Raw genomic sequence first — 13,371 nt, forward strand, 5'->3', positions numbered from 1 at the left:
GTACTTTCCACCGCACCCTCTCCTCTTGTGTCGCCATGCCCGCTCTTCACACACAATAGGTGCTCGCTAACAGCCCTTGCCCCAACAGCCCGTGCCGTCTTCTCTGCGCGTGTCGCCCGTGCGTGCGTGCCGTGTTCTCACCGCATGATAGGTCCCCTCCTCTGCATCCACAATTAAAGCGGCGCGGGGGGGGGGGTGCTGCGGAGAAGAGGGGGGGGGGGGCGGGAGACGCGCTATTAATAATAGGGGGGCGGTGCAGGCAGGCACGGGGGGGGGGTCACCTTCACAAGGGCCATTCCGGGATGGATGAGAAGGGGGAGCGGGGGATGAAGGCGGGGGGTGGGAGGGGGGCTTCTGGGTCTCGTGACTGCGGATCTCTCCGCGTCGTGACGCAGCTGAAATTTGCGGAGAGAGAGAGGGGAGAGGAGAGAGAATGGAGAGAAAAGAGGAGGAGGGTGGAGAGAGAGCTCAGAGAGAGAGAGAGAGCGGAGAGTTCGGGGGAGAAAGAAGAGAATAGGGAGAGTGTGGAGAGCGGGGAGAGATGGTGATTAGCTCTGTCGTCTCGATACTTGCATATGTCTCTTCTGTCGTAGACTGCATACCAACGTGTACCCACACAACACACTTTGCAGGGCGTAGCTACACTACAGTTCTAACGCACACCACCACCACGCACGATACCACATATGGACCACAAGACTACGCGCATACCACGGACTCAGCACACACCCCACGCACACACCACTCAACACGACCACGCACACGCCCCGCCATGCAGAAACACACAAGCATGCACGTGCAAACATCGGCACGAACACACGCCCCACACACACACCACCACCACACGTACACGTGTCGCCTCCTCGACACGCTGGAGTTAGCGCGTTGCTTCGCGAGAGTTCGGAAGGCAGACAGGTCGACGGATCAATTGACGCACGCACTGAAATTGGCAACGAAGTTGATTGATTGATTGATGTATTCAACTGCCAATAACTCGCCACTAGCAGGGAGCGTTGGCGCAGTGGTTAGCACACTGCATGATCAACAAGAGGGACCTGAGTTCGATCGCCGGCCACGGCTAACATCAAGGGCTAATGATATCATCTGGTCAAACAATCCCCACGACCCACACGGCGTGGAAAAAGCCGGTGTATTGACAACATGGATGTCCATCAACATTACAGTACTCTAAAACCCCACTACAGAGAGCATAATGAGTGTCTTTGTGTAATTGCAGATATAAAACCTATTACCCGTGACACAACAAGGGAAGGGTGGTCGAGTCACGGCTATAATGTATGGAGAAAGAATAGGGAACAAAAGAATATGAATAATGGGAAATAAGTGAAGGGAGCGAGAGAAACGGGAGCAAAGGGTCAGGAGAGATGAGGATTGGAAGAGGCTATACAACAAGCACCTCGCCACTGCTGCTGCTGCACAGACGAGCAGCAGCGTCTGTTTTCACAGGGGGAGGGGCGAAGGGAGAGATTCACAGGAGGAGGGGCGTGAGCGCACACACAAGCCACGTGGTTTACAGGGGTCTCGGTGAGTTGAAATGTAACTAATCTTGATTTGAAGCTTTCGTGACTGCAGGGATCCATACTCTTTGGTTCTTTCGGTAAAGTCACGTGGACAAATCATAATAATAGATCACGACGTTTCGATCGCCACACAAGCGGTCACCTGAGGACGCGCACCACCACAACGCACGACTGTTTAATTAAATATAACAGATGTTTCGATTTAAAGCTTTCGTGACTGCAGGGATTCATCTTCTTGGTTCTTTCGGTAAAGTCACGTAGAAGGGAAGTAATAAAATAATAAAAATAAAACATAAAATAATTATCACGGCGTTTCGGCCACAACGCAAGCAGCCGTCCTCAGGTGAGGACGGCTGCTTGCGTTGTGGCCGAAACGTCGTGAGAATTATTTTATTATGTTTTATTTTTATTATTTTATTACTTCCCTTCTACGTGACTTTACCGAAAGAACCAAGAAGATATAACAGATGTGTTTACCTACTGCGATATGGATCACAAATGTGGGCATTGACAAAGAAAATTGAATATCTGAGAAGTGCGCAAAGAAGGATGGAGAGAGATACGTGCTGGGAGTCGCACTGAGCGAGCGTAAGGCATTGCAGTAGCGAGCATATGCAGGTGAGAGAGAAACATTGAAAGTGTGAAGACGAGTGAGTGCACTTGGAGCATGCGAACGACTCTACATCGGGCGTGATGATGAACGACGGACGAGACTCACACCGGAGTGGTGGCTGAATGAGCAAACACGGACGAGAGGACGCGAACCGCGGAGATGGAGCGATTAAATCAGTCCATGTGTGCCCTCCGATAGAGGTGTATTGTTGCATCGCGGGACCGTGATGGATGATCGGCGACTTTCGGAGGCATTTAACCAGCAGTGGATAGATCGTGGCCGATGATAGAAAAGGTGGACTGGAAATTGATTCATAAATCCATCTGTGCGGAGCTGTGGGTGTGCAACCCCTCGTAGGCCCCCGTGATAGGAGTGTGCGTTATGTGCCACTGTGTAACGGTGTCACTGTGTGAGGGTTATTGTGTCGCTGGGAATCCACATGTATGCATAATGTGACATAACTTGTGATTCCTAAGTGAGGGGTGGGGCCCACTTGTCCCCCACCCCCCGCGCCTCACAATGCCCTCAATTGAGTACGGGGGGCGGGGGGGGGGGTGCCCCACCCCGCCCCCACCCCACCCCACCACCGTCTTTCGGAATTCGCTCTGTTTCCTATCAGGGCAGTGGGGGAGGGTGGGCGGGGGCATTTGGGGTCGCTGAAGACGAATGCACGCCCACTATTTGGGAGAGTGATGGGAAAGGGAGGAGATGTAACGAGAGAGAAGAGAGGGAAGATATAAAACACAGAGGGGAGAGGGATGAGTTGATGACGGTGAGTGTGGGATGCAAACTGGAGAGAGGAGAGGGGATGGCATAGGGAGCTTGGTGGTGGGAGTGGGAGAGTGAGGGTCGAGCTGTCAACGGAGAGGAGAGGGGGAGAGTGAGAGAAAGAGGACAGCATCTCCACGAGAGAGGAGAGAGAGTGAGCGAGAGAGTGAGCGAGAGGTGGGGGTTTTACATAAAGCTAAGTTAAAAAATGTAAAAAAAAATACTAAATGATGAACGAAGCAAAGTGCCGAATACACCGAGCATCTTCTTGTTTCCACTGATCCGTAAAATACGAGAGGAGAGAGTGAGAGGAGAGAGAGGTGGTGGCGGGGGGGGGGGGTAGATAAGGCGAAGTGAGAGAAGAGCGTGGGAGGAAAGGATAATGATGGGAGAGTGGGAGGAGAGATGAGATGAGCGAGTGGGAGAGGAGGGAGGAGAGATGAAGGGAGGAGGGATGGGGAGAGTAGTGGGAGGAGAGTGGATCGAAGAAGGGCGAGGAGAATAGGAGAGGAGCGAGGGAGGATGAAGGGAGAGGAGGGGGGATGAAGGGAGAGGAGGGGGGATGAAGGGAGAGGAGGGAGAGCGCGTGGGAGAGTGAGAGAGCCGCTAGGAGGAGGAGGAAGAGCGGGGGTGTTTGTGTTTGATTCACGCGTGGGACTGGAGGAGGTGAGTGTCGCGTGTGCGTCCGTCTATGTGTGTGTGTAAGTGTGTATGTGCCCGTGTGTTAATATGTGCGTGTAGGTGTGCGCTGGTGTTTACGAAGGCGCGCAAGTGTGTGTACGTTGCGTGTGCACGTGTTTGTGCGTGATGGCATTTAGAGTGCGTGGGTGAGTGTGCGTGGAGATCTGTTGGTGGGTGCTATTGCTTGTAGGTTTGTGTGCGTATTAGGTGTGTCTATCTGTGTACGTGTCGGTAGGTGTGTGTGTGTTCATGTGACTGACATTTGTGTTGCCAGTATATCCTCGAATTAACGTGCCCCGCATATAATGAGGGAGGGTGTGTGGGGGTCGCTATGGGGAGTTGGGGACCTCCCAAAAAAATGGAAAACATTAAAAAGTCGCGCTCCCAGATATCAAAACCTGGACAGCGCTCAGAGACACAGAGAGAGATAGCATTGCCGACCCAGTGCAAGCTCTGTGGTTATGAAACAGTGGCATCGTCAGGTCGCGCGTCTCGGAATCGGATAGCGATTGTTGGTGGTTCAAGTTGCGAATTATAATTAAAAGAAAAAAAACATTATTTTTAAATTGCGTTATAAATGTTTTTTTTTTTTCTCACCGGTATGTAAGTCGGTATAAATAAAATGACAACAAGCTGTAAACGTGATGCATTTAATGTTTGTGGAAATAATGTAACGGGTTTTTGTCAAGGCGACGGATATACCCGGGGGGGGGAGCACCCGACCCGCCCCCCCGTGAATTGTCCGAGTTTTATTCGGGGACACGCAGTTTGTGATGTTTATGGCGCTGTTGATGGTGGTGTTTACGTGGCGGAGGCTCGTGAAGAACGCTGCTGCTCCTAGGCAGTTGGAAGGCAGTAGCCATCCAACAACAACGGAGGGCAGAGGAGCGACGCTCACAACAACGAGCGACGCGCATGGTGGCTAAAGCATAGCAAGTTTGCACAGTAGGGGACACAGGTGGTGCATCGGCCAGTCGTCTCAGTCAGTCGACCCATAGGCACCTGGGTCTGTCCGACGACCTCCTGCCAGCGGGCGTTCGACAACACTTCACGTGACCTTAACGTGCACATAGCCTGGCACAAGCGCCGTGGTGACGTCACCGCCACTTATTGGCGAATGGCGGTTGTTGGTGTTTATGTTTTGATGTAACGTCTGTGTTTACGGTTGTGTTGTGCAATTGATGTTTACTCACTCTGTGATGGGTGTATCGTTTGTGTTTACGTTGCGATGTGATCGTCATGCCATGGTTGTGTGGGATTGATGTTTCCGTGATGTTTGTGGTGATGTTGCAGACACTGTGCTCCTAAATTTGCCATCATCATCATCACAGCCATCGTTTACAATAACGGTATGCATCTTGATGATGATGGTAGTAGTGGTGATGGAAGTGTTGATTATGGTAGTGATGATGGTATTCATGATGTTGATGGTTTTTATAGTGGTGGTGTTGATGTTTGTGTTTATTATGGTAGCGATGAAGATCATGGTCGTAATGATGTTAGTATTGGTGATGGTAGAGTGATGATGATGGTAGTGAGTGATGATGTTTGTTGGTGATCATATTAGTGAATGATCATGGTGGTAGTGGAGTGATTATCAAAATGAGTGGTGATGGTAGTGATGATGGTGATGGTAGTAGGTGATGATGATAGTCGTGAGTGATGATGATGGGAGTGAATGACGGTAGTGATGGCGATGGTAGAGTGATGATGATGATGTGGTGAGATCTCACTCGCCACTGACGTGAGACATAGCCGGGAATGGAAGTCGTGTGTGTATCGCAGCGAGCTAATCACTGCGCCACCGCTCCCCAGACACAAACACCGCTGCGCAGATGTCTTCGTGGCCTGTGCGTGAGTCATCGCCGGATGACTTCAGCGCGTTTGGGGAGCAGGGTGATGGGGCGAGGGTGATCTGAGGTGATGGGGGAGAGGGTGATGGGGGGGATGTAAGGATACTGGGGGAGAGGGTGATGGGGGGGAGGGTGATGGGGGGGAGGGTGATGGGGGGGAGGGTGATGGGGGAGAGGGTGATGGGGGGGGGGGATGTAAGGATGATGGCGGAGAGGATGATGTAAGGATGATGGGGGAGAGGGTGATGGGGGGGAGGGTGATGGGGGGGAGGGTGATGGGGGAGAGGGTGATGGGGGAGAGGGTGATGGGGGAGAGGGTGATGGGGGGGGAGGGTGATGGGGGGGAGGGTGATGGGGGGGGAGGGTGATGGGGGGGAGGGTGATGGGGGAGAGGGTGATGGGGGGGGGAGGGTGATGGGGGGGAGGGTGATGGGGGGGGAGGGTGATGGGGGAGAGGGTGATGGGGGGGAGGGTGATGGGGGGGGAGGGTGATGGGGGGGAGGGTGATGGGGGAGAGGGTGATGGGGGGGGAGGGTGATGGGGGGGAGGGTGATGGGGGGGAGGGTGATGGGGGAGAGGGTGATGGGGGGGGGGATGTAAGGATGATGGGGGAGAGGGTGATGGGGGAGAGGGTGATGGGGGGGAGTGTGATGGGGGGGAGGGTGATGGGGGAGAGGGTGATGGGGGGGGGAGGGTGATGGGGGGGAGGGTGATGGGGGGGGAGGGTGATGGGGGAGAGGGTGATGGGGGGGGGATGTAAGGATGATGGGGGAGAGGGTGATGGGGGAGAGTGTGATGGGGGGGAGTGTGATGGGGGGGAGGGTGATGGGGGAGAGGGTGATGGGGGGGAGGGTGATGGGGGGGGAGGGTGATGGGGGGGAGGGTGATGGGGGAGAGGGTGATGGGGGGGGAGGGTGATGGGGGGGAGGGTGATGGGGGGGAGGGTGATGGGGGAGAGGGTGATGGGGGGGGGGATGTAAGGATGATGGGGGAGAGGGTGATGGGGGAGAGGGTGATGGGGGGGAGTGTGATGGGGGGGAGGGTGATGGGGGAGAGGGTGATGGGGGGGGGAGGGTGATGGGGGGGAGGGTGATGGGGGGGAGGGTGATTGGGGGAGAGGGGTGATGGGGGGGGGGATGTAAGGATGATGGGGGAGAGGGTGATGGGGGAGAGTGTGATGGGGGGGAGTGTGATGGGGGGGAGGGTGATGGGGGAGAGGGTGATGGGGGGGGAGGGTGATGGGGGGGAGGGTGATGGGGGGGAGGGTGATGGGGGGGAGGGTACTGGGGGAGAGGGTGATGGGGGGGGAGGGTGATGGGGGGAGGGTGATGGGGGGGAGGGTGATGGGGGGAGAGGGTGATGGGGGGGGGATGTAAGGATGATGGGGGAGAGGGTGATGGGGGGAGAGGGTGGATGGGGGGGGAGTGTGATGGGGGGAGGGTGATGGGGGAGAGGGTGATGGGGGGGGGAGGGTGATGGGGGGGAGGGTGATGGGGGGGAGGGTGATGGGGGAGAGGGTGATGGGGGGGGATGTAAGGATGATGGGGGAGAGGGTGATGGGGGAGAGTGTGATGGGGGGAGGGTGATGGGGGAGAGGGGGGAGTGTGATGGGGGGGAGGGTGATGGGGGAGAGGGTGATGGGGGAGAGGGTGATGGGGGGGGAGGGTGATGGGGGGGAGGGTGATGGGGGGGGAGGGTGATGGGGGAGAGGGTGATGGGGGAGAGGGTGATGGGGGGGGAGGGTGATGGGGGGTAGGGTGATGGGGGGGAGGGTGATGGGGGAGAGGGTGATGGGGGGGGGGGATGTAAGGATGATGGGGGAGAGGGTGATGGGGGAGAGGGTGATGGGGGGGAGTGTGATGGGGGGAGGGTGATGGGGGAGAGGGTGATGGGGGGGGTGATGGGGGGGAGGGTGATGGGGGGGAGGGTGATGGGGGGGAGGGTGATGGGGAGAGGGTGATGGGGGGGGGGATGTAAGGATGATGGGGGAAAGGGTGATGGGGGAGAGTGTGATGGGGGGGAGGGTGATGGGGGAGAGGGTGATGGGGGAGAGGGTGATGGGGGGGAGTGTGATGGGGGGGAGGGTGATGGGGGAGAGGGTGATGAGGGAGTGGGTGATGGGGGAGAGGGTGATGGGGGGGAGGGTGATGGGGGGAGGGTGATGGGGGAGAGGGTGATGGGGGAGGGGATGTAAGGATGATGGGGAGAGAGTGATGGGGAGCGGGGTGATTTCATGTGACGGGAGAGGGTGATGGGGGAGAGGAAAGGTGATGTGGAGAAGGTGATGTAAGGTTATGGGAGGGCGATGGAGGGTATTTTAAGGTGAAGTATGGAGGGTGAGTGGCGGGTGTGCGGGAGATGGTGTGTGATGGGGGGGGGGAGAGCACGGTGCATCGGGCACTACGAACCCCAGCTCCCCGAGATAAATTCTTAGCCACGGCAAACACCGACCCGCACTGACTCGTGCGGTGATGTATGGTCAATCTACCCACGTGGTCAACGCGGCATGGGGAGGCTTTCATCCAGCAGTGGCTATAATTGAATTGCAATGCGACATCGAGACTGACTGATCTCGCTTAAATTGGGAATCATCAGTGAGTTTAGCCCAGATACTTACGTAAGGTGATGGGGGAGGGTGATGTCATCAACATTAACCCTCCGTCACCCCCAACATCGTCTTGAACCACGCCTCTCATCATCGCCATCCGCTCCCCGCACCATCAACATTATCAACCCCTCCCCAATCACCCATATCATCAACAACCAATCATCCACCCCACCCCCCACCATCATCATCATTTACTCACTCCCCCATCATCATCATCCCCTCCCCCATCACCCCCATCCTCAAAAAGCCCCCCCCCCCTCTTCGCCCTCCTTCCATCACCGACTCCCCTACCACCCCGCCTCTCTGGGCGAGCCCACGTGGTAAGTGCAGTTCAGTACAGTACTCGAACAGGCTGCAGCGCAGTGTGCTTGCTACCTCTGCATCTCGTTGCTCCGCTTTGCAACCCCCCCCCCACCCCCATGCGTCTGTACCTCCCAAATCGTCCCTGCACCTCCCCGATTCGTATTGCTCCCTTCCACACCTCCTGCTCGTTTGCTTCTCCCGTCATCTCTCTGCCCCCTCTTCTGCACATCTCTGCTTCCCTTGCAACTCCCCGCCTCTCCCTCTACTTCCTTACTCCGTTGTCATTTTGCTCGCCTCGCCTATGCTCGCCCAGCCAACTCCATCCCTCCCTCTGGCCCTCCCCTTGGGTCGATTCGGCATTAGATGAGTGCCTGGTGCAGTATGTAAACATCAACACTTGGGAGACAAAGGCGGTCGGAAGTGATGCTGGTCACCCACCGCCTCGTGTGCCATGCCGACCTAATAGGTGCTCGCTGACAATACTAGCCCGAACAGTCTGTTAAAAGTTATATAGGGGATTTTTGTCTGTTCGTGTGTAAAGAGTCATTGTTACAGGTGTATGTAGTAGTAGCTTTTGATATTGTGTAGTAGCGTTGTACAGGTGTGTGTGTGTGTATGTGGTACAGGTGCGCGTGTGTGGGTAGGGTTTGGTACGTGTGTGTGTGTGGCAGGGTTGGTGCAGGTGAGTGCGTGTGTTTGCTATAGGTGTATGTGTGGTACAGGTGTATGAGAGTCCAGCCGGGTGATCCTAACCCAGCACTCCCATTCACTTTCCCACTTTCAGGTGGGGGGCCCTTGGCGCTTGTCTGTGCCTCCATCGCATGACGTGCCCAGGGTGAGAGCCCCCCACGGTGGGAGCGAGGTCCTCGCACTCCAAGCTCTATCGGCAATCCAGACTCCAAAGTCTCCCGGATCCAAAATCCAGGCTCCGGGATTCCGACTCCCAACACCCGAGGATCAATAACTCCAGGTTCCAGGCACCGACGCTTGAGGCTACTAAAGGCCCAGCAACCAAGACTCCAGGCTCCACAAGCCAATAATCCTCCATGCGGCGTGCTCCAGGCCCTGAGGCTCCTCCAAGCTTTGGAATTGTGGCTCCAAGCTCACCACACTCCAGACTCCTGTCCTAAGACTCCAGAATCCTGGAGCATGGACCCCCAGGATTTCTCCACGCCCGGCTCCGCGCCTCCCCCGCCGCTGAGTGCGGGGGGCCGGGTATCCTGTCATCCCGGCCCCGCTGCTGGCCCCCCTTCTCATCTTCTCTACCCCCCACACAAGTACATGGCGGCCCCCCACCTGCAACAGAAGCCCCTGCCCAGCGCGCACCCCTCAGGTGAGATGCGGGAGCCCACTACCCCTTACCCCCCCCCCCCCCCCCCGTAGCAACGCGGATTTTTAAATCCTTTATATTAAGTTCGCTTGCTTGCTTACGACCGTGCAAATCTTTTGGTCGTTTTTGAACCCACTTCCTGTGATCCAATCGAGCTGACATTTTGCACACAGACTCGTTGTGCGTGACAATTAATGTTCGTGAAAAATTTTCCTACATTTTACACTTTTTAGGACCAATATATTTAATTACCAATTGCTAATGGTGCAATGCAATCATCTGACCCATAGGTGGCAGCCATCTCAAGCCAGAGGACGAGAGGACTCTAGCCGCCACGCATATAAAGGATTTATAGTGAAAAACTTTGTTTTACGGGTTATACTTATTACAGGTGTGGTGGTGTGGTTGGGGGTGCAGGGTCCTGTGTGTACTGCAGCCGAGCCTGGAGCTTGTCAAGGGGCGGATTAATGTGGTTGCTGGGAGATTTGGAAAGTGGAGCTGGGGGGGGGGTATTGGTTGGCTGGGTGGGTGCTAGGTGTGTACACGCAGACACGTGTGTTTTGTGTGTGCGCGCACATGGGAGTGTAGCGGCGAGCACTACGAAACCCGGCGACCCCAGTTCGATTCCCGGCCATGGCCAACACCGGGTGACGATTATCTGAACCAGCCCTGAGGTCAACTCTGCTTCCAAATGAGTCCTTGGTGCGGTGCGTAGGGAGACGAAGGCGACGGCGTGGTGCTGGCCACCCTCGACTCGTGTGCCGTGCCGTCTTCATATGTGCACTGCCCTAACAGTCTGTTTGGCTGTACGGGAATCTTTATACTGGTAGGAACGAAGTGGACCAGACCACCAATAGATTAATGTGTCCGTCCGTCCGTCCGACTGTCCGTCCGTCCCTCCGTGTATCAACATCGCCCCCTACTGCAAACACTTGGCATGACCCTACAAAAACCTTTAGACTCAGTGACGCTATCCTGGTAGCAACATCGCCCCCTACTGCAAACACTTGGCATGACACGTGTAACATTCCCTTATTCCCTGAGATAGCTTTTGATTAAAACCTTGAAATTAAATAAAGTGCGCGCGTTTCGTTAACATTAACGTGAGTAGCCGCGTGTAAGAGTTACATTTTAACGAGACGCGCGCAACTATGTTACTGAGGCCTAGTCCGTTAGCGCCTCGTATACAGCCTTAGGCTTTTGCGTGGCAAGGTATATTAAGCGTTTATTTTAATATGTTATAAAAAATAAATTGCACTTTTAACATTAACGCGAGTAGCCGCGTGTAAGAGTTACATTTTAACGACAGGCGCGCGCTATAATCATTAGTTATAAACTGTATTAGTCACTTTTAAGTTACTGAGGCCTAGTCCGTTAGCGCCTCGTATACAGCCTTAGGCCTTTGCGTGGCAAGGTATGTTAAGCGTTAGTTTTAATTTGTTCATAAAAATAAATTGCACTTTTAACATTAACGCGAGTAGCCGCGTGTAAGAGTTACATTTAACGACAGGCGCTCGCTATAATCAGTAGTTTATAAACTGTATTAGTCACTTTAAAGTTACTGAGGCCTAGTCATTCAGCGCCTCGTATACAGCCTTAGGCCTTTGCGTGGCAAGGTATATTAAGCGTTTATTTTAATTTGTTTATAAAAATAAATTGCACTTTTAACATTAACGCGAGTAGCCGCGTGTAAGAGTTACATTTTAACGAGACGCGCGCACTATAATGAGTGGTTTATACTGGTAGGAACGAAGTGGACCAGACCACCAATAGATTAATGTGTCCGTCCGTCCGTGGAGGGGTGGTGTTGAGGGTGGTGTTGGAAATGAAAGACTACGAGTCTTTAAATCTAACAGCGTTTCTTGTCAAAACAAACACTTTTAATTAACGTTACACTAGAATACAGTAATTTTTTCTTTAACTCCTCTATACCCGATCTATCTCTGTACCAGTACTAAGTATTATTCCTACCAGCCCACCCCGCAGGGTCCTGTTCTTTTTACACAAACACTAGCTGTACTACCCGGCTTCGCCCGGGACTTGTATCCACCACGGCCGGCCGCCTTTGTCTCCCCAGTGGCGATGTTAATACGCCACAGCAGTTACTCGTTTGAGGCAGAGTCGACCTAGGGGAGGTTCAAATAATCGTCACCGGTGGTGGCCGTGAGCGGGAATCGAACTGGGTTCGCCGGGTTGGTAGCGCAGCGTAGCGTTAAGCACTACACCCACCGCTCCTCACACAGCACACACGCACAGACACACGCAGACACAGACCACACAGACAGCACGCTAACCACTACACTACCGTTCCCCCTACACAACACACGCGCGCGCGTCCATAGGTACACATACACGCGCTTGCTGCAGACACACACATAAACACACATACATACACGCAGACACACACATACACACACACATACATACACACAAACACATACACAGTGACATGCGTATTCCCATCGCGGGGCACGGGACGTGCCTCCCGGCAAATCCCTCGCAAGCGATCGTACACAGATGGACAGACAACTGAACAGTACGACGTTTGGCTGGTAATTGCATCCAGCATCAGCGAAAGGACGTACTCTGAAATGGGAATTGTTGTGGTTTTATGCTTGTACACACCGGTGGGCCAAAGCAGAGACTTATGAGTGTTTTATCAACGGGACACTTTTTGACTGATTGGCCGTGTGGGGTGGTGGAGGGTTACAACACATTAATTAAGGCGAGCGAAAGGCAATACAGTTATTTTGAAGAATGGTTGCGAAAGGCGTACGTGTTACAAAAAGACTCACTTTACTTAAGAAGCAGGCTAATGTGTACATGATAGACTGTCAGTAGAGCCACCCAGAAATATAACCAGGCTACACTGTACATTCTAGAGTGGCAGTACGCTCAGCCAGCTTAATGAGTATTTGAGTGAACATTTAAACAAATCCATTATTGGCGCGTGTGGTTTAAACATAATTATACAGTAGTTTTTTCATGAGAAATGGCAATTGTTGTGGTTTTCTGCTTGAACACACCGGTGGGCTAAAGCAGTCAAGTCTTAGTCTTTTATGAACGTGACAATTTTGTGGAGATTGGGCGTGTCGGGTGGTGGATAAGGGTGACAACACCTTAATAAATAAGGCAATCTAACGCAATAACGTTGTTTATGAATAATGTTTGCGAAAGCGTACGTGTTACAAATTGACTAACTTTACTTCCTAACCAGGCTAATGTGTACATGATAGACTGGCAGTACACCCAGTCAGCTGAATAAGCAGGCAGCAGTCTACATAATAGACGGGCAGTACGCTAAAGCAGCTTAATGGACTATTTGTACAAAGAACATTGAAAGAATCGATTATAATAACCAGGCTACAGTCTACATTATAGACTGCCAGTACACCCACTCAGCTTCATAAGCAGGCTAGAGTCTACATGATAGAGTGGCAGTACGCTGACAGAGTTTAATAAGCAGGCTACAGTGTACATAATAGACTGTCAGTACACTCACCCAGCTTAATGAGTATTTGTACAGTGAACATTAAAGTAATCGATTGTTGGCGCGTTGGGTTTTAAAAGTAATATTAATAGCACACATTGTGGTGGGGGTGTAGTGAAGTGTAGGAAAAACTTTGATGAATTTACCTCAGAGTGGCGTGGTGGGTGTCGGGGCCTAGTAGCGT

The 13,371-nt window shown here is 53.6% G+C and overlaps 1 protein-coding gene across 4 annotated transcripts in view; it reads left to right on the plus strand.

Annotated features, from left to right (window-relative positions):
* The first annotated feature begins 9,165 nt into the window (after nt 1-9,165).
* Nucleotides 9,166-13,371, plus strand: part of LOC133345920 (trinucleotide repeat-containing gene 18 protein-like) — a 40,440-nt gene continuing 36,234 nt past the window's right edge. For all 4 annotated transcript variants that reach the window (XM_061557050.1, XM_061557076.1, XM_061557060.1 and 1 more), the window contains exon 1: nt 9,166-9,700. In XM_061557050.1, coding sequence (XP_061413034.1) covers nt 9,517-9,700 — 184 coding nt within the window. In that variant the 5' untranslated portion in view covers nt 9,166-9,516. The remainder of the gene's footprint in view (nt 9,701-13,371) is intronic.

Source organism: Lethenteron reissneri, chromosome 3, assembly GCF_015708825.2.
Source record: "Lethenteron reissneri isolate LAM-NWPU_2019-01 chromosome 3, ASM1570882v1, whole genome shotgun sequence".
NCBI classification, from domain to species: domain Eukaryota; kingdom Metazoa; phylum Chordata; class Hyperoartia; order Petromyzontiformes; family Petromyzontidae; genus Lethenteron; species Lethenteron reissneri.